Source organism: Eubalaena glacialis, chromosome 6 (assembly GCF_028564815.1).
Source record: "Eubalaena glacialis isolate mEubGla1 chromosome 6, mEubGla1.1.hap2.+ XY, whole genome shotgun sequence".
Classification (NCBI taxonomy): Eukaryota; Metazoa; Chordata; class Mammalia; order Artiodactyla; family Balaenidae; genus Eubalaena; species Eubalaena glacialis.
Window position 1 is genome coordinate 119,440,268 of NC_083721.1, and position 23,321 is coordinate 119,463,588.

General features: G+C 40.8%; 1 protein-coding gene across 1 annotated transcript in view; it reads left to right on the plus strand.

Moving 5' to 3' along the window:
* The window catches only part of WWTR1 (WW domain containing transcription regulator 1), a 129,353-nt gene that overhangs the window by 84,201 nt on the left and 21,831 nt on the right, over positions 1-23,321 (plus strand). The window contains exon 4 of the mRNA XM_061194576.1: positions 20,790-20,992. Coding sequence (XP_061050559.1) covers positions 20,790-20,992 — 203 coding nt within the window. The remainder of the gene's footprint in view (positions 1-20,789; positions 20,993-23,321) is intronic.

Genomic DNA, 23,321 nt, shown 5'->3' on the forward strand with positions numbered 1-23,321 from the left:
CATCTGGCTACTGTGATTTTTCCAGCTCTGATGTTCTCACTACTTTTTGAACTTTGCGGTTTCCGCAGCATGAATTAGCCTAACGCACACAAGCACATACACACACAAACCCAAAGACAAACTGAAAAACCTCCACGCTTATGGGGGAGGGTGGCGGTGATGGGGCGCTGGTAAGAGTGCTGTGGTGGGAAGTGGGTCTTTACGGAAGGGAAGGAAGACTGGTGGGCACAGGGAGAGGGGAAGGGGTTCTGGTTACAATGTTTTTTTGTTTTTTCTTGATGAAAAAAAGAGAGAGCAGTTTTCTCAATGCCGTAGAAAATCAATATTATTTTCTTAGAGAGATTTGGAGGAATCCATCAATTGTCAGAATTTAGTCTGTCGGCATTATTGAAGACCACTCTTCGGCGTTTCCTAAAGGAGATTCATTACAGTTCCTTCCTTTTAAGGCTTTTAAAGATTATGTGAAATGGGGGCCAAACACAAATAATAAAGTCAACTGATTCAATTCTTGTGCAATAAAGTGGACGTAATAGTCGATAAAGACGTGAACCTTGTGTTTTCTTGAATCCCTCATCTATATCAGTATTCGTTCATCTGCATATGCATTAAGATTACGTGATGAAGACTTATAGATTTTATTACACAAAATTTAGAAATTTAGGTAGCAAATCTCCTCTTTGATAAGAAGTCTTAAGAGCCATGAAAAATGTTTGATGCCAAAATTTTCCTAAGAAAATATCCCCCAAGATAAAATTTCCAAGTAGTTGCTAGATGGACACTTTGGAAAACTGTACACAAAGATGCTCCCCCCCCATTAAATGCCTGCAATATGAAAATAAATATATTTGTAACTATTAATAGTTATAGGACTATATGGCACGTGGAAAACTTTATTATAGCAGTCTGATTTGATAAAGCAGGCAAAATTGTTTATACTATGATTATAATTTTGTTTTTTAAAAAAGACTTTGTTTAGATTTTCTTTTCCCACAGGACGATGCTCTCCACCTGTGTATTTCTAGCCCATGGCCAAGTGCATTATGCATCACAGGTGCACCACTTAGTAGAATGAATGTATTGAGTAAATCAGTTATGTATTTTTAGATGTTCATAGTGATTATAGTAAGGCTTTTGAATTGGGGGTGCTCCCCTTAATTTTCTCTGTAATATGGTGATATTTTTATAATAGCCAAAAGAAAAAAAAAAAGGAGAACCATTTGGTTGGTGTCTTGAGCTTTTTATGGTGGGAGAAGAGGATGGGGTGTAGGGAAGAAGGCTCCAGGCCCCGTGTGCAATAGAGACAGAACCATGAATCGTCAGGCTTCTACAGCCGAGTCTACCTGTGGCAAACAAGTCATTCCCTGGTCTCTAAGATCCGTGTTTCTTCAAGTGGAGGCCCAGGTCTAGCACGGGTCGGATTCCTTGGGCCATTTGTTACACATACATCTTCAGAGTCCAGTAGGAGCCTGATTGCTCCCCAAAGAACAGTCATGGGCAGCTGCTGGGAGAAATACTGCCTGGACCCCACCCCTGCGAAGTCCTGTCTCAGACCATGTAGGGTGGAGTCTAGGAATGGGCGCTGTTTTCAAGTGCTCAGATACCTCTGGTCACCAGCCAAGTGCAGGAACAGCCACGGAACGCTGTGCCTTAGCACAGAGATTGGAAACTGCCATCAGAACAACTGGCAAAAACGCATTCAGAGATCCAGTCTTTAACTTGAGTTACCTGAAAAGAACGCCGAGTGTGCTCACCAACTTCTTTTTTTTTAATTGAGGTGTAGTTGATGTATAATATTGTCTAAGTTTCAGGTGTACAACATAGTTATTCACAATTTTTAAAGATTATACTCCATTTATAGTTATTTTAAAATATTGGCTCTATTCCCTGTGTTGTACAATACATCTTTGTTGCTTACATATTGTATACACAGTCGTTTGTACCTTTTAATCCCCTACCCCTATCTTGCCCCTACCTGCTTCCCTCTCCCCACTGTTTGTTCTCAGTATCTGTGAGTCCTGTTTCTGTTTTGTGATATACATTGATTTGTTTTATTTTGTAGATTCCACGTATAAGTGATAACATATAATATTTACCTTTCTCTGTCTGACTTATTTCACCAACTTTTAACTGTGATTTTTGCCTGAAATAGACATTTATGGTGACATTGGCATTTGTCACTTTGGCACTTGGTGTCAGTGCACACATGAGCTTTGGGTATGTGAATGCTGAAGCCACTTTCCAGTGAGTTCTGACCCCAGTCATACCAAGTAAACTTCAAAAACTAGGGGAGACGTCGCAGTTTGGCATCTAGATTATTGAGGTGTATTGTCTAAATTCATAGGGTCAGTGTATAAGTCCATCTTGAACTTTGCTAGCTGAGAGCTGACCAAAGAGTCAGGCCTCTGCAAGCTTAAAGCCCTGAAAAATTCTGGAGGGGCACCCCATACCCCAAAGAAGCACAGAGTCTCTTAGGAAAGAGGTAAAGGCCAGGTCAAGCTTTTCCTTAGTCCCTTCTTTGTGGGCATGACCTTCATTTACTTATTTATTTTTAACGGAGTCTAATCTCTTCACTAAGCTGTGGGCCTCTGTTTCGAGAGTTTTAAAAATAATTGGGACAGTTTTAGTACTATCTGCTGGCTGACTTCCAGTAGTTTGTCCCCAGGATCTTCCTTGCTGTGGAGAATGTTGCCCAGTTACAGTTTTAGGCAGAGGGATTCTGGGATGGTTTGTCATTCGGCCACTTGTTCCAAATTGATGTGTTGAGTGACATTTGGACACTTTTCTTTGATCTCCTCTTTGGGGCTCCTGGTGATGTTGTCCCCACCTGATCATCACCTCCCCCACCCTGTATCAACGGCAAGATTGATTTCTTCTTCCTTTCTGGAAGTCTAAATTTATTCCCGGGGTGTTTTGCAGTTGCTGGTGGTCAGAAACAGCTGTTCTGCCACGCTTGACTCTGGATAATTCTCTGTGATGAAGTCAGCAAAATAATACCATAAGAGAAGCCAGGAAAACAAAAGCCTTCATGGTCTTTTCTCATTAAGTGCACTGAAGAGAGGAAGATCAGCCATCTCCCTGGTTTTTAAAAAAAAAAAAAATGCAGGAAAAATTAAGATTCTAAAACATATTTGAGGCAGCAAGATTCAAGAATGTTATTTTCCTCCCATGTTATATAATTACTACTTGGTCATTGTAGACAATACTGATCAGCAAAAAATGAGAAAATAAAAAACACTGTAATCTGACCATTCAAAATCACACTAACATTGTCTCATATTTGTCTTTTTTCAATACAAATGTAAACAAAAGAGGTTGGAGAATCCTCTACATTCTTTTTTGTAGCCTGCTTTTTTCACTTAATGTATCATGAGCATCTTTCTGTTTCAATAGATATTTTTTGATTAGCTGTTTTTATTGGAAACGTAACACAAACATGGTGAAATATTCAATATTCAAACAGTTCTAAAGAGCATTCAAGAGAAGTAAGTCTCCTTCACACCAGGACCCCCCGCCCTTCTCTCCTCCCCAGGGAAACTACTACTACCAGCTTCCTCAGTACAGTCTTCCCTCTTCCCCCGGTAACCACGGGGGATTGGTTCCAGGACCCCCACTATACCAAAATCCGAGGATGCTCAAATCCCTTGCATAAAATGGCGCAGTGCAGTCCGCCATCCGTATCCGTGGTTCCGCATCTGCAGATTCAATTTCTATCCACAGTTGGTTGCATCCGTGGATGCGGAACCCGCAGATACAGAGGGCCATCTGTATTCCAGAAATACTCTACATACATATGTGTGGTTGGATGTATGTGCCTTTTTAAAACTTAACATATCTTAGAGAGCTTCCTAAATTAGCACTTATAGATGTATTTATTCTGTTTTAGCAGTAAATAATATTCCATTATATTGATGAACCATAATTATTCAACCGGCCCCTAGGCTGGATATTTAGGTTCTTTGCTGATTGTTTGCTATTATTAAACAACGCCACAATGTGCGTCCCTGTATGTAAATCCTTGTGCCATATGCTGTTTATGTATAGGATAATTTTGCAGAGGTGGAATTCCTGGGTCAAAGGTTATGTGCAATTAAAGTTGTAAAGTTGTTCCACTTCCCTCCAAAAACATTACACCAATTTACACTCCTGCCAACAGTGTATTAAAGTGTTTCTTTCTCCCTACTCAGGCCAATAATGTTCATTATCAAACATTTTAGTCTTTATAATTCTGATAGGTACAAACTAGATTCTCATTGTTTAGTTTATACATGTATTTAAGTTATGAATGGACTTGGGCATATTTCTTTCTATACACCATTACATCATGTTAATGACTGTACAATATGCCATTGTGTGACTCTACCATAATTTATTTAACCAGTTCTTTTATTGAGGGACATATAGATTGGTTCTATTTTTTATTATTATAAATGATATTGTAGTAAATATTCTTGTACATAAATTTTTGTGCCTTCCTTAATTTCCTCATTTTTTCCAGTTTCTTTGGAATGTTAATTTGTTAGGAAAGTATGAGAATTCCTTTAAAAAAAAATGCAGTTTTGACCTGGTTTACTTTCATCGAACTAAGTAAGTAATTGTCTGCAGGTCCACTGTGTGTGTTGGGGAGGATTTGTTTGGGCTGCTACTTTCTTTTACAAAAAAATGATTTAAGGTTGCCACAAAAAGTGTATTTTTAGCCAGGCACCTAGCTTTCCCACTAGCTCTGGTTTTCAGCTTGCATATCCATATGTTTTTGACTAAGCCATAAATGGAAGTTTCATTTGAAGTTTGCTTCCCAGTACATGTCATGCATTTCATTCCATATTATTTTCGTCCTTTTCCTTTCCAGTATTATATTTCTCAGGCACCAGTGAAGAGTAAGTTTTCAGTTTTGCCAAGAGTTAAATATTTGCAGAGATGGAAAAAACAATAAAGTAAAAAAAAAAGAAAAATTAACGTGGCTGATTTAGTCCTGGCTCACAAGACTTTCATATAGCTGCTTCAAAGCTTACATTTTAAATATCCAGAAAAATATTCTATTTTCACTCTTATCAATTGCCATAATGCCTGAATTAATTAGAATGGAACTATCATTTCTCCCCAAATGGAATTGGATCATCCCATCCTAGCAAAATGAATGCTCAGGGCAGCTGCAAATGGAAGTTCCTTCTCCAGCCTCCACTCTGCCCTTCTTAGCTTGCCCAGTTTTCCTTTTATCGAGAAGGCCAACATGGAACAGTTTCTTCACCTCTGATCCTGGGAAGTGAGGGCCTTTCATCCCAGGGCCTCAAACTTTATAGTCAACTAACTCTTGGAGCCCAGGTTCTACCCAAGAAAACTTGTAATTCTTTAGTTCAGTGTCTTGTTGTTAGGTACAGTTTTCCAGAGCTGTTTCTTCTGAAAGACCAGTCCCGTAGGGCACCTCTTTGTCCTGTCTTTCCAGGCTCTCTATTTTTTTAAAAATGAGATTTTTTTTCTCTTTTAAAAATATTGAGATGTAATTGACATAAACATTATATTAGTTTCAAGTGTACAGCACAGTGATTTGATATGTGTGTATGTTGTGCAGTAGTCATGACAATAAATCCTTTTTTTCTTTTTTGGCCATGTCACACGGCATGTGGGATCTTAGTTCCCCCACCAGGGATTGAACCCGCACCCCTTGCAGTGGAAGCGCGGAGTCTTAACCACTGGACCGCCAGGGAAGTCCCGCGACAGTAAATCTAATTAACATCCATCACCACACATGGTTTTTTCTTTTTCTTGTGATGTGTCGACTGAAAAAAAATCGCACAACCTAAAAGCTGAGAATTATGTTTTATTCGGGGACCTTACTGAGGACTATAGCCCAGGAGACAGCCCCTCAGATAGCTCTGAGGAACTGTTCTGAAGAGGTAAGGGAGGAGCCACGATATATAGGAGTTTCTGCTGCTGCTGCTGCTGCAAAAAAATAGTCACACATCAAAAGATTACTACTAATCACAAAAACCAGACATCTCAAGTTAATGATTTTAGTGCTTTTCTGTGTATGGGAAGATGCAAGAGTCTGGACTCATTGAAATTATTCCTTTGATTTACGTGTTGATTATCTAGGGCCAGCATCCTTTTTTTCTCCATCCTGAATGCTCCTCAGGGCTCACCACTGGGGTCGGCTGCTGGCTTGATGGCGGGCACCACTCTTTGTTTACTGAAACGGCAGCCAAAAGTTTTTTTGTCCACAAATAACAGTTGGGGTCGGGGATGGAGGTGGCGAGGCTGGGAGGAATGGTGAGTGTGAGGTATCAGGATCATGTAGCACCTGTTACAATTAGGGTTCTCTCCCTCCAAACCCCAGTCAGTTCTCAAAACCACTGAGCAGTAGTAGTTTCCCCGAAGAGAAATAACATCACAGCACAATGGCCCGTATACCGCACGGTTTGTCTGGACTCTGCCAGGCTGAGAATTTTCAATCTCCAGGGAGTTTAAGGTGTGTTTACGGGAAGTTTTTTCTTTGCTGTAATATGTCACCTTTTATTTTGAAATAATCTAAAACTTACAGAAGAGTTTCAAATATAGTACAAGGAACTCCCACATACCCTTTGCCCACATTTGCCTTTGTTAATTGTTTATGATTTGCCTCATTTGCTTATCTCTCTTTTTCCGTATGAAGATGTATTATATATATATATATTTTTTCTGAACTCTTCAGGACTAAGTTGGAGATGTTATGCCCTTTTCCCCGTAAATACTTCAGATCATATTTTCTAAAAGGATGTGTTCTTACTTAAGCACAGTACAGGAAGACCTCATATTAACTGAGCTTCACTTTTGTGCTTCACAGATCCTGCATTTTTTACAAATTGAAGGTTTGTGGCAACCTTGCGTCACACAAATCTATCAGCACCATTTTCCCAGCAGCATTTGTTCACTCAGTGTCTCTGTGTCACATTTTGGTAATTCTTGCAATATTTCAAACATTTTCATTATTATTATATTTGTTATCGTGATCTGTGATCAGTGTACTTTGACTACTAATGCAAAAAGATTGACTCACTAAAGGCTCAGATGAGGGTTAGCATTTTTTACCAATAAAGTACCTTTTAATTAAGGTATGTACTTTTTTTAGACATAATGCCATTGCATTATATATATTGTCTATGTGTGTGTGTATATATGTATATATATATATAATAAACTTAATAGACTACAGTATAGTATAAACATAACTTTTATATGCACTGTGAAACCAAAAAATTTGTATGCCTTGCTTTTTTGCAGTGGTCTGGAACTGAACCCTCAATATCTCTGAGGTATGCCTGTATGGTATGAAAATCACGAAATTTAACATTGGTACAATACTGTTGTCTAATCCACAGTCGATATTTGAAATTTCATTTGCCACAATAATGTCCTTTTTTTCCCCCTAAATATTTATTTATTTATTTATTTGGTTGCATCAGGTCTAGTTGCGACAGGTGGGCTCCTTAGTTGCGGCTCACTGGCTCCTTAGTTGTGGCATGCATGTGGGATCTAGTTCCCAGACCAGGGATCGAACCCAGGCCCCCTGCATTGGGAGCGCGGAGTCTTAACCACTGCGCCACCAGGAAAGTCCCCACAGTAATGTCCTTTATGGCCTTTTTGGTTTCTGGTCCAGGATCTATTGAAGGTCATGCATTGCATTTAATTGTCCTGTCTCCTTAATCTCTTTTTACCTAGAATGATTCCTCAGCCCTCGTGTTTCTGGACCTTGACATTTTTGAAGAGTATGGGCCAGTTATTTTGAAGATGGATTTTAATTTGGCTTTGTCTGGTGTTTCCTCCTGGTTTAGATTTAGGTTATACGTTTTGGGCAGGAGTACGACAGAAGTGATGTTGTATTCTTCTCCCTGCATCCTGTCAGGAGGCATGTGATGTCAGTTTGTCCCAGAATGGGTGATATGGGAGGAGTTTCTTGGGTCAGCTGGCTCCTCTCATGAGTGTGTCCCATAAAGACAGTGCAATAAGAGGAAAAACTTTCTGGTCCACCAGGACTCTGTAAGATGTGGCCTCAGGTCATGTAAACTCTTTTCCTTCCTCTGGATGATGCGCAAATGCCATATCTAGCATGCTTACTTAGGCTTCACAGAACACTATTTAATTCATAAATAATACTATATTGGTGTAGAAACAGACTCCCAGACTTAGAGAACAAACTTATGGTTACCAGGGGGGCAGGGTAGGGGGAGGGATAGATTAGGAGTTTGGGATTGACACACTGCTGTATTTAAAATGGATAACCAATCAGGACCTACTGTATAGCACAGGGAACTCTGCTCAGTATTATGTAACAACCTAAATGGGAAAAGAATTTGAAAAAGAATAGATACATGTATATGTATAACTGACTCACTTTGCTGTACACCTGAAACTAATACAACATTGTTAATCAACTATACTCCAATATAAAATTTTAAAAAATGCTATATTGGTGTAGCTGTATGTACAGAGATAGAGTTTTGAAATGAAACTGTGATGCTTCCGTCCATTGATTCTACTCTTGCCTCTTCCAACACACTTAATTCAGAAGTATACATATAGGGACTTCCCTGGTGGACCAGCGGTTAAGACTCCACGCTTCCAATGCAGGGGGCGCGGGTTTGATCCCTGGTTGGGGAACTAAGATCCCACATGCCGCGTGGTGTGGCAAAAAAAAAAAAAAAAGTATACATATAAATAATTGACTTAAGTTGGGATAGAAGACAGTGGCTGAGAAAATAATAAAGCCAGGGAGAAAAATGCATGCTGCAGGCCTTGTGTGGTTGCTAGAGGTGCCTGCAGTTTTGATTCTGAGACTTGGGGGGCTCGTGCTCAGGGAACGAGATATGTTCAGTTACAGGAGTCAAATCATCCATCAGGGAAAGGCTCGCCTGGTGTGGAGGAGAAGCAAAGTTTTTCCAGGTATAGAGGCCGAAGGGGGAGTTCTCCTGCTAATTCCCCATGAATGATCTAGACACTGTGATCTAGCAGTCCTCAAAAGATCTCCCAACTGTGAACACCCGGAGTTCTAGAGAGAGGTTTTCTCTACCCTTCCTTGACCCTAGGTGGTGGCATCATCTCAGAGAACCAGCCAGGAACGGCTGCAGACCACAAGGCTACCCCCCGCGTACCCAGCTGGACTCAGGCATACAATTTAGAAAATCCAGAGTTGTAGCTTTTTGTTGTTGGTGTGTGTTTTGTTTTGTTTCCGTTTTTAAGAACAGGGCCCCCTTGGCACACCCTGACAAATGAAATTTAGAGGCGTAGGTTTTTGTTTTGTTTGGCTTGGGACCGGAATCTCCTTTTGAAAGTGTTTAAGAGCAGAGCTGCTTTGGTTTCTACCTCTCCTTACCTCCACCGCAGAGCTTATTCTTTTCTTGCCCAGTGATGACTCTGAACTACCTCACAGGGCTGAGAGACAACAGCCCAGAGACACAGATCCCTAACTTCTCCATCTGTTGATTTCTTCAGAATTTTTTATTTCAGCATAGTGTATGAAATACTCTGGCAGTTTCTCATGTAGTTCGAGCAGTAGCCCGAAGGAGATTTCTATCACTTTGGAACAGAGGCTAACCGCAGTGCTTACCACAGCCATGATGCCCCATAGGCCCCGGTCCCTGCCTCTCCCCCTGTGCCCCTCAGCCACGTGGGTTAACCCTGTTTTGCTCAAGTACTCCAAGCCTACAGGTCAGGCCCCTTCCCACCTCAGGACCTTTGCACTTGTTCTCCCTCAGCCTAGTATGCCCCCCACCCTGATTTCTGCACTTCATCCAGATGTTTTTAAATCACACATTACCTCTTCAGGCACAGAAGGAACGCCTGTCTCAAATAGTTCTGCATTTGTTTGTTCAAAGCCCTTATCGTTAGAATTATACTATATATTTGCTATTGTGTCTCCCCACTAGACTATAATCTCCTGAAGGGCCAGGGCCTTTCTGTCTTGTTCATCGGTATCTCTAGCACCTAGAAACAGGGCCTTGCACCTGCATGGGGCTTAGCAGATATTTGGTGAGTGAATATTTAAATGAAAGTTGGAACACTGGAAAGAAAAAAAATCATCCATAGGCTTACCATCCGAACACCACCACTATTAGTATTTTGATACATTTTCATTTCAAAGGTAATTAGCCTTTTGGGGTCACTAGAAATCCTATAAGATCTAGGGGTACATGCATATAAGCACAAAGTCCCAAAATTTGACAAATAATTTTAGCAGATTTCTTAATCCTGCTACCCCTGGTTAAATTCTTGTTTTGTTTTGGTTTTTTTCCTGAGTACTCATGGCTGGATGCAAAACACCCGCCATCACCTTACTGTATTATTTCTGCTAATTTGATTGCTAAAGAATGGCTCTTTAATTTGCATTTCTATGATTCCGTGTGAAGCTGATAATTTTTCCATGTTTGATTAGTAAATACATGTTCTCTTTCATAAATCGTTCAAATCCTTTGACTTATCTCTTGGAGTGTCTGTTGTATGAGCTCTTTTAATAATAAAGATGTTTACTAAAATGGCACGTAATAAAAAGAAAACAGATTAAGAACCAGCGGCCCACAATGGCAACTTCTCACTTCTTGTGGAACGCAGCTGTGGATTCATTTTCTGTTATTGAGCTTGGGTTGCCACACTTTGCACCTGGAGTAGTTTTAAAATCATTCAGGAAAGCTAACCAATAAAAAGCTACAATAAACTCTCTCCTGACTAATGAAAATAAATGCATGAATCAGAGTTTCCATTTCCTGCTGGGATAAAAGTATACCTATTGTCTGAAGATAATAAAACAAGAAAAGTTTTGGTTTTGCTGCTGTTGCCAGGCCATGAAATTAAATTCAAAGACACAAAGATAACTTTGTGAAGCAGCACAGTGAAGCACCCAATTTCCTCTTTTTTCCGAGTTAGGTCATTATTTGCCTAAATTCACTGCCTTCATAGATGTGCTTCCTGCCAGGCCACTTTTGATAAATCTTGAGATATCCCAGAAATCAGACGGAATCTGAGTAGCACGTTCGGATGCTGCTTTAGGTAGAAGAAATATGGTTTCTTTACAGCAAAAGGACCCAGATAAATGAACATGCCAGAAAGATGTGATTTTTTTTTTTCTAGCTTGTCCTGGATCTGTCAAAACCATGAAAACTGATGTTGAAATCCTTTAAATGCCAATAAAATATACATTGTAGATGACGCATTTGCTAGGAAAACATAAAAACCTAGGTTACAGGCATTTCCATCTTTACACCTAAGAGAGCAGAGTTGCCTGAATACTTGCACCCTGGTTTGTTGACTAGATTACTGTTTGGATGGGCAGACAGGATAGCAAGTAGGAAAATCGTTTGCTGGTGCTAAAAATTCAGGGTTTCTTGTGAAGTAAATGCAGCTTGGGTTATAAGTCTAAAACCAGACCAGCTGGGGGCATCTGGAAAACCGAAGGTCCACCTGTTCAGTTTTGGGGGCACTGGAAGTGATTTTAAGGTTTGAAGCCGAGAAAGTGTGGCTGAATGCACAGGGATCCCAGAACTCTGTGCCTTGTCAACTGAGCCAGCTGAGAAATTTCCTTATAGTTATTCTCACCCAGAATTGGAATAAAGGGCTCACTGTGAAGTTGGGATAGTGCAGCTTCTTGGTTTAATACTTTACAGATTTTTGGAACCGAATGCACCCTGAAGTGAAAAGCTGCCTTTTTTTTTTTTTTGCTGACCTTGTTGGATGGCTAATACTGTTTCTGGGAAATAAGAGAAACAAGCGACTCATCGTTGGCAGGAGCTGAGAGAGGCGCAAGAAGGGCGAGAGACGTGTCTGCAGCCCTTTTTCCCCCTTCACTGTATCGTGACTGAGTCCAGGCTGGACTGAGGCTGGGTTTTTCTTTTCTACCTCCGTAGACATGTGTTTTCCATCAGACAGGGCTGCGTGACACCTGACATTGGCCAGTTCACATGAGTTAAGCCATGTACGGCCCATAAACAGAGAGGAAAAGACCCGCAGCTGCACCCAGACACTCTTGCTGCTGAAATATTTTTGAAGCTTGGTGTGGCTGGGTCTGCCTATATGTCAGATACGATTTACACCTGTATGTTTTGGCTTCTATCTGTTGCACATCATTACTTCCCCAAAGCCGCTGTGGCCAGAAGGGCTAGTATTGCCTGATGGCGGCACCTCTTCTGCTTGAAACCTTCCTGAATTATGAAATGTAACTCTTCAAAGTTATCTGATTTTGTCTTTTTTTTTTTTTTTTTAAGGACTGAAGAAGAAAGCCCTATACCATTTTATGTAAAACCAGATCACACAGGGTGTCATTGTAACATGTGATCCGTGTTGATTTCATCATTTTATAAGTAAATAAGTTAATTAAATTAGTCTGCATTAGACCTTTTCATGAAATAGGGAAAAGGAAACTCCTCTTAATCCTTGTCACCACATTTAACTCGGTAAATATTTTTTGATTGCAGGACAGGGCAATGCTTGGTGGTCAATGCAGCTGATGCCAGCCATGCATTCCAGCATATTCCCTGGGCTTCCTAGGTTTGTCACAGTCTATGCCTGTGATTTGTGCTGAGTCACTTAACCTTCCAAGTTTCTTCATTTCAAAAATGAGTGAATTGGCTTAAGTCAGTGGTTTTAAATTGTGTCCCAAGGCCCCATGCCAGGGTTTCAGGGGCATGTGAGCAGAAGCTAAGCTTAGTTAGTATTCAGTCTCCAAGAACTGTGTCTGTTCAACATATTTTAAAACTTTGTTTAATATTTTGACACAAGAGTTGGGAAACGCCTGTAGGGAAAGCACAGTGAAAGCCAGACCAAGAAAATTTAGAGAAGAGAGTCAAAAGGGCTGCCATTTAAGCGCTCACTGGCACCGGCACAGGCCCCAGGCGTGTTGTGAATGAGCCCCTGCACATGTGGGGTGTCTCTGCCTCATGTCATAGATCAGGCTCTGGAGAAAGATCCTGCTGCTAAAAAAAAGAATTGAGAACCCTGGTCGAAATGGACTAAGCCCCTTCCAGCCTGAACTTCTATGGTGATGCTTCAAAGTAGGGTAAATACATGGCCCCAGCTGTGATGAGTGTGGTGGGGTTTGTAAACCACTAATGATAAAACAGAGCAAAATGCAATGGGTCCTGAACAGGGAACTATGTTCTGGAAGTAAAGAGAAGGCAGCAACAAAAGTAGTATTCATTAAATATTCACTTATAAGATTAGAGGAGTAATGATTAAAATGCATCCTCAAGAGAAAGAATTGTGTCTGTGTGTGTGGTAGGGAGGGATTTCCAGTTTATTCTGAGTTTTCTTCTTTATCATATTTCTTTTAAATTAGAAAAAAGTCTATGCTGATCATCTTCTTACAAATGAACTGATATTTTACACCAATTTCTGACCCATAAACCCTGAAGTTTAGTTCAGGGAGAATGTATTTAGTGGCTGCTGTATGCATCAGCAAGTCAGGTTTGAAATGCACTAAATTATTTTTGTTCTATGTTTATAAGGAAGATCCGTATCATTGGGGTTGGTTCCAAGGGGCAGGGGGAGACTTGGCTCCTTCCTAGGTCTTATTTATAAAGAGCACAAATCCAGCCCCCAGGAAAGTGAGAGTTCAAATCACAGGAAGAAAACACTTTAGTGTTTCTTAAAAGAGCTTCTGTTCTGTGTGTATAGCCCAACCCAGAATCCAACAGGAAAGATGTCCTGACTTTCAGCCTTAACCAAGTGCATGTTTACCAGTGATGCAATGCAATGTCATAAATAGTGCTTGATTTCCTTAAAAAGTTACAGATTAAGTGCAGGAGTCATATTCCCTCTCCAATTACCAAGTTGTATGGGTACAAAAGGACAGCCAGCTAGTTGTAACCCATGGAGGACACACTGAGAGCTAATCTGGGCAGCCTGACTGTCATTCTAAATATCAAATGGTTATTTCATACGGGCGCTGGTTCTCTTTGTAAGGAAACACATTAGCGTGGAAATAGGAAACTTGGGTTCTACTGCCATGAGTTAGCTCTGGGGACACGGACATTCACAGGCCTTAGGGTGACCAACCATCCCGTTTGCCTGGGACTCTCCTGGATTTTAGCCCTGAAAGTCCTGTGTCTCAGGAAACCCGCTGGTCAAACTAGGACAACTGGTCACTCACTGGGACAGACCCATTTCAGCACTTGTAGAGCAGGGACAGAGAATGGAGTGACCGTCAAGCTTCCAGTTAACAGTCCGTGATGCAGGAGAGCTTGTGTTGCCCTCTCATGGGTGTTTAGGTGTCTGGGATGTGTTTCTGATGCAATTTATACAAACGTATTAGCCCAAACGTCAAACTGAATTAAACACCTGTTCCAAATGGGAGGAGGAAGTTTCCCACATCCCAAATCAAGTGTATTACCCAAGGTGTGTACAGTATTCGAATGTTGCATGTTCATCTACTTTGAGGAAACTGCAACCAGGTTTTTACAACAAGTCAGCCTCTTCAAAGCTCTTCCCACACTCAAGGGATGATGTTAGAAGGGTTCTTTGGAATGCTTGATGTTTTATCATGGAAGCTTGTAAAAAAAAAAAAAAGAAAGAAACCCCAAAACTAAACTAAAAGGTTACTTTGAATATGTGGAACTGAAGTTCATTTAGCAAGATTCTGTTTACCACCTGTGAAAACTGAAGTACAAATTAAACCATCTTTGAGATTTTCCTGTTAAATCAACATTTGCTGATGGAGAATTTCAGCAGATATTCTGGCAGTCTCTTACAACCCTTGCTTTCCCTGCATTTTGTTTTGTTTTGTTTTTCTGTTACTTTGTATCTTGAACAACAGTGGGTAACTAGCAAAAGGTATTCCTCTTTGCCCTCCCCAGACTCACATGTGCATCAGGGAGAAGGATTTGAAGGGAATAAAGTAATTTCTGTGTCTTTCTAGGGCTTAGGTGTGGCTTCTAGCCATTGGCAAGCTGGTTGTCCTTTCTATAATCTGCTCAGAGCCAGCCCAATGCAGGCCCGTGACAGGTTTTGTAGTTGAGCCTAATCTTGTGGTTCTGTTTTCTTCATTTGGCATTTTGTGTGTGTGTGTGTGTGTGTGTGTGTGTGTGTGTGTAACCATAGCCTATTTTAAAAACAAGGGAAGCAAGCCCAGGACACAGAAAAGCAAGCCACTGAACCTCTCCGAGGCCAGAAAGACATTTGTCAAACATTCCAGGAGGCCTGCTGGACAACCTGATTCCCTGGCCTCCCTCCTCGTCTGCAGCTCCTGGCTTGGGGAAGCTGCCCAAACACTTTGTCTGTGAGCTGTCGCTCTCTGTTCCTGCGGCTGCAAAAGGCAAAAGTTCAGGAGTGAAGCCTTTACCTTTTCCATGTCTGCTTCTTATACAACAAATGACGTGTAGGCTTAGAACTGAGTCCAGGGACCTTCCTGGCCTCAAGCCTACTTGTGGGGCTTTGTAGACGTGACCAGGTGTGTTTGCTGGAGCAGGTCAGAGGGTGCATCAGCGTCCTGGGCAGCATTAAACAGAGAGTCTGGGTAGTCACCCCCTCTGCGCACCCCATTCCCATGTTGACCGTTTACTTCACCAAGGATACAATCATTAAATCAAAAGAGTGTTCATATCTCAGATGCTGTGGAGTTTTGTTTTTCTTGGTGTTTTCTTTTATATTGAATAATAGCAGTGAAATGTTTCTGGTTACATATCTGCAGAGCTTGGTTACGTTTGATTGCCAAACACAGACGAGAAAGCCAGTTATCAAAGAAGAAAGAAAAAAAAAGAGAAAAAGGAAAAGGAGATGAAAAGAATGAAAAAGATAAAAGTGGATTTCAATTTAAATTCTGACTCTCTTGGAAGGAAAAACAAAGAAGTCTCTCCTTTAGTTTTCTTTTTTTTTTTTTTTTTTTTCTGCTTTAGTTTTGATGCATTCCTGCTTCAATGGAGAAATCTTCTGTTTGGGTTATTCCTTTCTGTGGGGACTGGCAAAAGTCTAGAACTTGACTAGGTCTTTAGCCTTTTTGAGGCATTTAATGGCAGTCTGCCCTTAACTGGTTTGGCCTCAGATACTGCATTTGAGATACTCTGCTTGTTTTCTTTTTTTTTTTTTTAAACTGAACTATTCTCTCCCTAAAATGTTATGGAATATTATCCCAAGGAGTATTTTGTTCATTGCAAGTCTAGATGTTTTCCTTCCTGTGCTCCCCTGAGGACCTCCTCTCTGTTTATCTCTGTCTTGGGCCTCTTTTGCCTCTTTGTCTTTGAGTAGCTAGAACCTCAACCATCAGTGAAGTTCATAAGATTCAACCTAATAAAAGATTCAAAAGCAGTCTGAAATGAAACAACTAGAGGAAGCAGAGTGACAGGTTGAATCATGGGCACCTGGATTGAGTCAGGCAGGACACCTGGCTTCTAGGCCCTGGACCATTTTATGATCTCTACCAAATTCACTGTTTCTCTGGGTATTGTTTCCTCACCTTCACAAGGAGAAGTTGCACCAGGCAGGCTCTTAGTTTTGAGGATCTTGACTATAGTTTAAGCCTTATTCGTTGTTTTTCAAATAATTTGGGGGATACCTCCTTTCACTCCACCAAGAAGATATTTTGCATATTTGATGCATACATGACCGTGCTTTTGTTTTCTGTTTTTTACTTTTACATTTTTATGTTTTACATAAATAATAAATGCACACAGAAAAACTTCAAACAGTGCAGAAGAGGAAAAGGAAGATCTCCTCCCATCCTTGACACCCAGTTTCCTCTCCAGAGGCACCCACTGTTGTGTATTTTTCTAGAGAGATTTGCTGTATATGTATTGATATAATATGAATCCCCACTGCCTCCATTTTTCTAGTTACAAATAGTGGCATGCTCTTACATGCATTTCTTTTCCTTGGATTTTTTTTTTCCCTCTTCTAAACATTGTTTCTTAGAGATTGTTCCATAGAAGGACCTACAGAGCTTCATTCTTCGGAATAGTCACATAGAATTCCTCTGAATGAATGGATCATGATCTCTTATTGGTGGATACTGTTTTTGGTCTTTTGCTGTTATGGACAATATTGTGGTGAATATTCTCATATAGACTTCTCTGTTGGTGGGTGTGGTTTATTTTGAAAACAAAGCCACTGGCTAAGTTCTACTCTTTTCCAGTCACTACATTTAATAGCTGGAGATGTTTAGTCTGAGTGTAGTCTGAATGGTCAAATCTAAATTAAATGGAAGAAAGCAGCATGTCCACCATGCCTCCCCAGTGGATGGTCGCTGTAAGGGCTGGTGTTTCAAAGACTCGCAAGGGTGTGGTTTTGGAAGAGACCTTCTCCAAGTCTTAGACTCCCCCAGATAAGGATGCAGACATCAATAAAACCTGCCAAGCAGTATCTGGACAGTGTGTGGAGTGGAGTAACAGAATCCTGTGTGAGTAGACTGACAATGCTGTCTTCCCAAGTTACGGCAGATAGTTCTGTTCCAATTGATTTGTCATGTCAGTAAGTCCCAGACCTGAGCCAGTTTTAATATTTTTCAAAGAATTTGAGTTATAAAAATTAACATAACCTCTGAACTGCTAAGAAAAAAATTTAACATTTTTAAGCTTTTTCCTAACCTGGGGATTTCTGATATTGGAAATATTCAATTTACACATTTCTCTTATAGACACAATTGAGTTTGTTTTTTTTTTTTTGTCTATAGTAGTTACATCAGAAAAATACGAGCATACTTTTTCAGAAGGTTCAGAAACAACTGTGCCTGGAGATAATCACTATTCTTCCATCTAAGCTTCTGTCTCCTGGCCTGAAAGAGGTCTTATGAATTAAACCCTTCTGGATATCTGGACTTTGTCTTACTTGAATTGGTATTTAAGAGAACTTTTCCCCGATGACACAGTGTGTGTCCCATCCCTGACCCTCCCACCCAGGCCTTCGAATAGAGATTGTGATTCTGTTCCAACAAGCTGTAGAAATTAAGTGCTTATTCCAGTTATTTTGGCATTGATCACAACTGTGCTTTTTTTCTGTTCTCAAACTAAGAGCATAAGGAATGCCCAGCTGGTTTCAGTCATCCATCCCATCGTTTACTGAGCTTCCCTGTGTGCCAGGGATGGTGCCAAGAAATGAGAGTTCTTGGTGGTGGGCTTGATTCAGGAAGTGAAGCCCAAACTGTTTGGGCAGAATACTCCAGTATCTTACCTTGCCTCGAGTGACTTCCCTGGGCTTGAGCAGACCTGTGCATCTGTCCAAACCTTCCTTGAGCCCTTCCTAATTGTAGCCTGAGCACCCTTTGTCCCAGGGCCCTGTTTTGAGTGCTTTGAGGGCCTGCTGTTTAAGTGGCGCTTCCTTGCGATCAACTGAAGGGAAACTGTATGTAGAGGGGTTGCCTCCGTTTCAGTGATCGTTCCTGGTCTTCAGTTTCAGGTGTGGCAGAGGGCGGCCAAGGACAGTTGAAAGGGCAGGTGGACGGGGTGCTGGGGGTTCAACTGTGGCCCTGGTTCCACCTGTTTCTAAGCAGAGCACGCCCCTCACCTCCCTGGGTTTCACAAAATAGAAAGCCGGACTAGATGCTTTCCAGGAATCCTTACAAAGCCTAACATTCTAGCGCTCCACAGCCAAGCATAAAAACCCACCTCATTTCTTCATACCTTCCTTGTGGGTTCCTGTGAAGGCAGGAGCTGTTTATTCAACTACAAACCCAGTGCCCAGCACACAGTGAGAATGTGATAAAGATTTGAGTGAGTTATAAGGACATTTCAAAAAAAGAGTATTTTTACCCCACCTCTACTCCCATCCAGAGGAAGTTCCTGTCATGGAATTAATTCTTCCTTAAGGAAACCAGTTCTACAGAAAATCTTCAGTGTTGGTATTTTCTTTTCTTTTTTAAAATTTTACTGGCGTAGAGTTGATTTACAATGTTGTGTTGGTTTCAGGTGTACAGCATAGTGATTCAGTTATACATATACATATATTCATTCTTTTTCAGATTCTTTTCCCATATAGGTTATTACAGAATACTGAGTAGAGTTCCTTGTGTTACACAGTAGGTCCTTGTTGATTCTCTATTTTATATATAGCAGTGTGTGTATGTTAATCCCAAACTCCTAATTTATCCCTCCCCCCTACGTTTCCCCTTTGGTAACCATAAGTTTGTTTTCTAAGTCTGTGAGTCTGTTTCTGTTTTGTAAATAAGTTAATTTATATCATTTTTTAAAATTAGATTCCACGTATGAGTGATATTATATGATATTTGTCTCTGTCTGACTTACTTCACTTAGTATGATAATCTCTAGGTCTGTCCATGTTGCTGTAAATGGCATTATTTCATTCTTTTTTATGGCTGAGTAATAGTCCATTGTATATATGTACCACATCTTCTTTATCTGTTCCTCTGTCCACGGACATTTAGGTTGCTTCCCTGTCTTGGCTATCGTAAATAGTGCTGCAGTGAACATTGGCGTGCACGTATCTTTTCGAGTTATGGTTTTCTCCAGATATATGGCCAGGAGTGGGATTGCTGGATGCTATGGTAGTTCTATTTTTAGTTTTTTAAGGAACCTCCATACTGTTCTGCCTAGTGGTTATACCAATTTACGTTCCTACCAACAGTGTAGGAGGGTTCCCTGATACTTTCTTTTCAATGTGTGTGTGTGTGTGTGTGTGTTTTCTACACATTCATTTAATACATAGTTGATTAGGCTAATTTAAAATTCATCAAAGAAAGGTTAGTTATAAAATATGTTCCCTCGTAATATCCATAACAAACTGAAGATCTGAAATATTTTACTTTGAACTTTAAGTAAAGTCTGCCAATAATTTTATCTTTTAAAGGTAGTGATACCAAATATAGCAAAAATTGAGCGTTTTTTCCCTCAGAAATGAAGTATGTAAAATTACACATTGTTGCCTTTGGCCCTGACCTAGGAGCAAATAGACTGAAAAGCATGGTTTTCTTTATTGTAGGATATTAACCAGGCAGAAGTTAAGCAAATTTGACTGGTAAACTGTTTTGAGGAAAGCTAGCACTTTTTAAGATGCATTTTTTGGTGGGGGTGGGGGTGGGGGAAGACACCAATTACAGAATTTATTAAAGGATTACAAATTTTTTTTTCTAAAGTGAAGTACTGCATGCCAAAAATTTAAATGTTGGTAAAGGCAGACAAATAGAAAATCCTTAAAAAGTTTCAAACACTTCTTGTGGCTTTATCCAATCACAAACACTGTTAGCATTTTTATATAATTTCTTTCTCACAATAATTCTCACTAAATGATTCTCTAATTATTCACTAATAATTTCTCACTAAATAATTTCTTTGGGACACCCTCTTTTAACAAAGCATGAATGACATCCTGCATTTGTGTAGGTCCCTGATCTAGGTACTATGTTTTACATGTCACTCGTCAATTCACTCATCCATCCTAAATATCATTTTCTACCCACCACCTATCAATGATCACATGCCCTCCTTAGCCCTGCCATAAGCATGCAGGTTATCTGAGACCGTGCATACACACCCCCGGATGTCCTGGTAAAATTAGCTTTTATGTTGTGTCAACTTTTGTGGAATTTACTTACGACCACTATGTTCTATGGAAGGTTTAAAATGTACTCCAGAACACAGGCAAGGTGTGAAATCAGGTTTTTAACAGGGCACAAAAGCCAAGACTAGGTGAGTCAGGAGAGGGGCCGGTTATCTGAGCCTCCATGAATTGAATTAAGGTAATAATGACTTCAACAGTAATGATTAACAGGAAAGTGCTTTGGAAGGAATCTCAGGAATCTATAGTGTAAAGCGCAAAGCATTCTGATGATCTGTTTTTGATAAGGTGCTGTGGTCCCTGGTCATTAACCCGCCTGTTCGTCCCTCCTGTAGTGATGAATCACCAGCACCAGCAGCAGATGGCACCCAGCTCCCTGAGCCAGCAGAGTCACCCCCCTCAGAACCCACCAGCAGGGCTCATGAGCATGCCCAACGCGCTGACCACGCAACAGCAGCAGCAGCAGAAACTTCGGCTTCAGAGGATCCAGATGGAGAGAGAGAGGATTAGGATGCGTCAAGAGGAGCTCATGAGGCAGGTATGGCCTTCGGGGGGACCTGATGGCGGCTCCGTGGCCTTTGGTGGCAAGGCTAGCGGGTAGGTGTCTACTTGCCATCAGAGTAAATACATCTTTCTCCAGCAGCATTAAAAGCCCAAAGCGCTGCTTCAGACTTCCACCATCTATTTGCACTGTCTTGAGAGCCAAACTTATATGTACAAGGAATAGCTGCATCAGCATGGCTGCCTTTGGCTTTCACTGCGAATCACTAGAAGGAGAGAAAGAATATGTTCCAGTTATTTATTACTGTGTAATACATTATCGCAAAGCTCAGTGGCTTAAAACCATAGCCATTGTATTATATCACGGCATTTCGTGGCCGGGAATTGGGGCAGGGCTCAGCTGGGACTGTTCTTGTGCTGTACGTGATTTTGACTGAGGTCACTTAGCGGTGGTCGACCGGTGGGTGGGCTGGCCTGGAGGGTCCAGGGTGGGTTTACTCAAGTGTGTGGCACCATGGAAAGGGCTGCTGGAAGACTGAGCATAGCTAGGACTAAAAGCTGCAGTATTTGCCCACGGCATGTCTAGCATGGCAATCTCAGAGCAGTGGGAAGTATTACATAGCAGCTTGGGTCTCCCCAGGAGAATGTTCTGAGAAGACAGGAATTGAAAGCTGCCAGGGTCTTGGGGCCTGGCTCTGGAAACTGCCGCAGAGTCAGTTCTTCCATATTCTCTTGGACAGAGCAGTCACAGCACACCCGCCAACCCCCAATGAGAGCAGATAGCAGAGGGGATGTTCCATGCAAGAAATGACAAAGAATCTGCAGCCATCTTTGATCCACCGTGCAGCATGAGAAAAAGAAAATTGAGGGAGCATGAGAAAGGAAAATGTTTTGCATACAGACTCTGATAGAGTGCTCTGCAAAACCCCCTGGGCTTTGATCAGGCACCTTTGTGCCATTTCCTCATTCAGTCAGTCAGTCAACAGAGTGTGTGTCCTCTGTGAGTCAGGCTCAGGGCCTCACTTCAAAAAATAAAGGAAAGAAAATCCCTGAAGGAGCCCACAGTTTTCTGCCTGCTTCAGTGGCTTGGTCTGTGCAAGAGCAGAATTCTCTTCTGTGTTGCTACACTAATGTAGCACATGCTTTCAGGTCTTATAAATTTTGCTAGCTGCATTTTGGGGAGGAAGTCTTCAGTTTATTGTTTTAATTCTTCAGACTTTGCTTTATGACTCACATGAAGCAAGATACATGGGTAGCTTCCTTTCCATGTGGATGGAAATGAGTAGTTTTAACTGTTCCAGAAAGCTTTCTTACAGGGGGCTGGGGGTATTAGGGTAAACACTATTTTTTCTTTTAGTTATATCTGATACCTTCAAAAATATACATTGACTGCCATAGGTAAATAATGTATTTCTCATCAAATAAATTCTAAAATATAAAGTATCTACACTGTGTGAAGTTTAAAAAACAGGATGAATTCAAAGAATTCCTTATACATAGCCTTTGAAAATGTGGGAAATGAATATAAATTGTGCTTTGTTGTTCTGTTGAACTATCCTCTAAATTTGAGGCATACAACTTTGTAATATAACCATCGTTGTGCTTTTTTTACCCTGAGGATTTATGTCTGAACTTTCACGGTTATTTCAGGGTAGCATTTGTTTATACTGTTTTTAGATATACAGTATCATGTTTCTTAGCAGGAAATGATTGTATTATGGTTTTCTGTCTTTGGATAATAATTCTATTTGGAATAATTTATCTATTTTATAATATAGAGTAAATAGAAATAGTATTATAGTAGCATTTATAAGTTTTAATGTTTTTTTTTTCCCCCCGCAAAGAATGACTTGTGTCTCAGTTTCTGCCTCGTTCTGTGTTTCTCTTTCTCCTACCCCACCTCCTCCTTTCCCACAGAAAGTATTTCTGAAAAGGGGTGGAGAAAAGTGCCCCAGATTGTTTCCTTTATTCCAACCGTAGGTGCCTTTGAACCAGAATGTTAGTATTGATGGTTCATATTACAGAAATACCAACCAAGTGCCTTAAATGCTGATCCCTAGAGGCTGTGGAACTTGGAGTATTTTGCTGCATGACAGTGTCGATTCCACTGTACAGGACATCGGGGAGGGACGCTGTCCAGAGGCTCCTGTAGTTCAGCTTTGAACGTGCGAGCGCGCACGTGTGTATGTGTGGTTAAAGGAGGAGAAGACGACGGAATGGACGGTTCTGATGTCTTTTTATCTTTATTATGGATACAGGAAAAAAGGTCTAAAGAGACTTTTTTAAGTCGTGGCAGACGTTTTCCCCCATCCAGAAGCAGCCTGCTCCTCAGGGTCAAAGATATTATTTAAGGCCATACAGTAAAT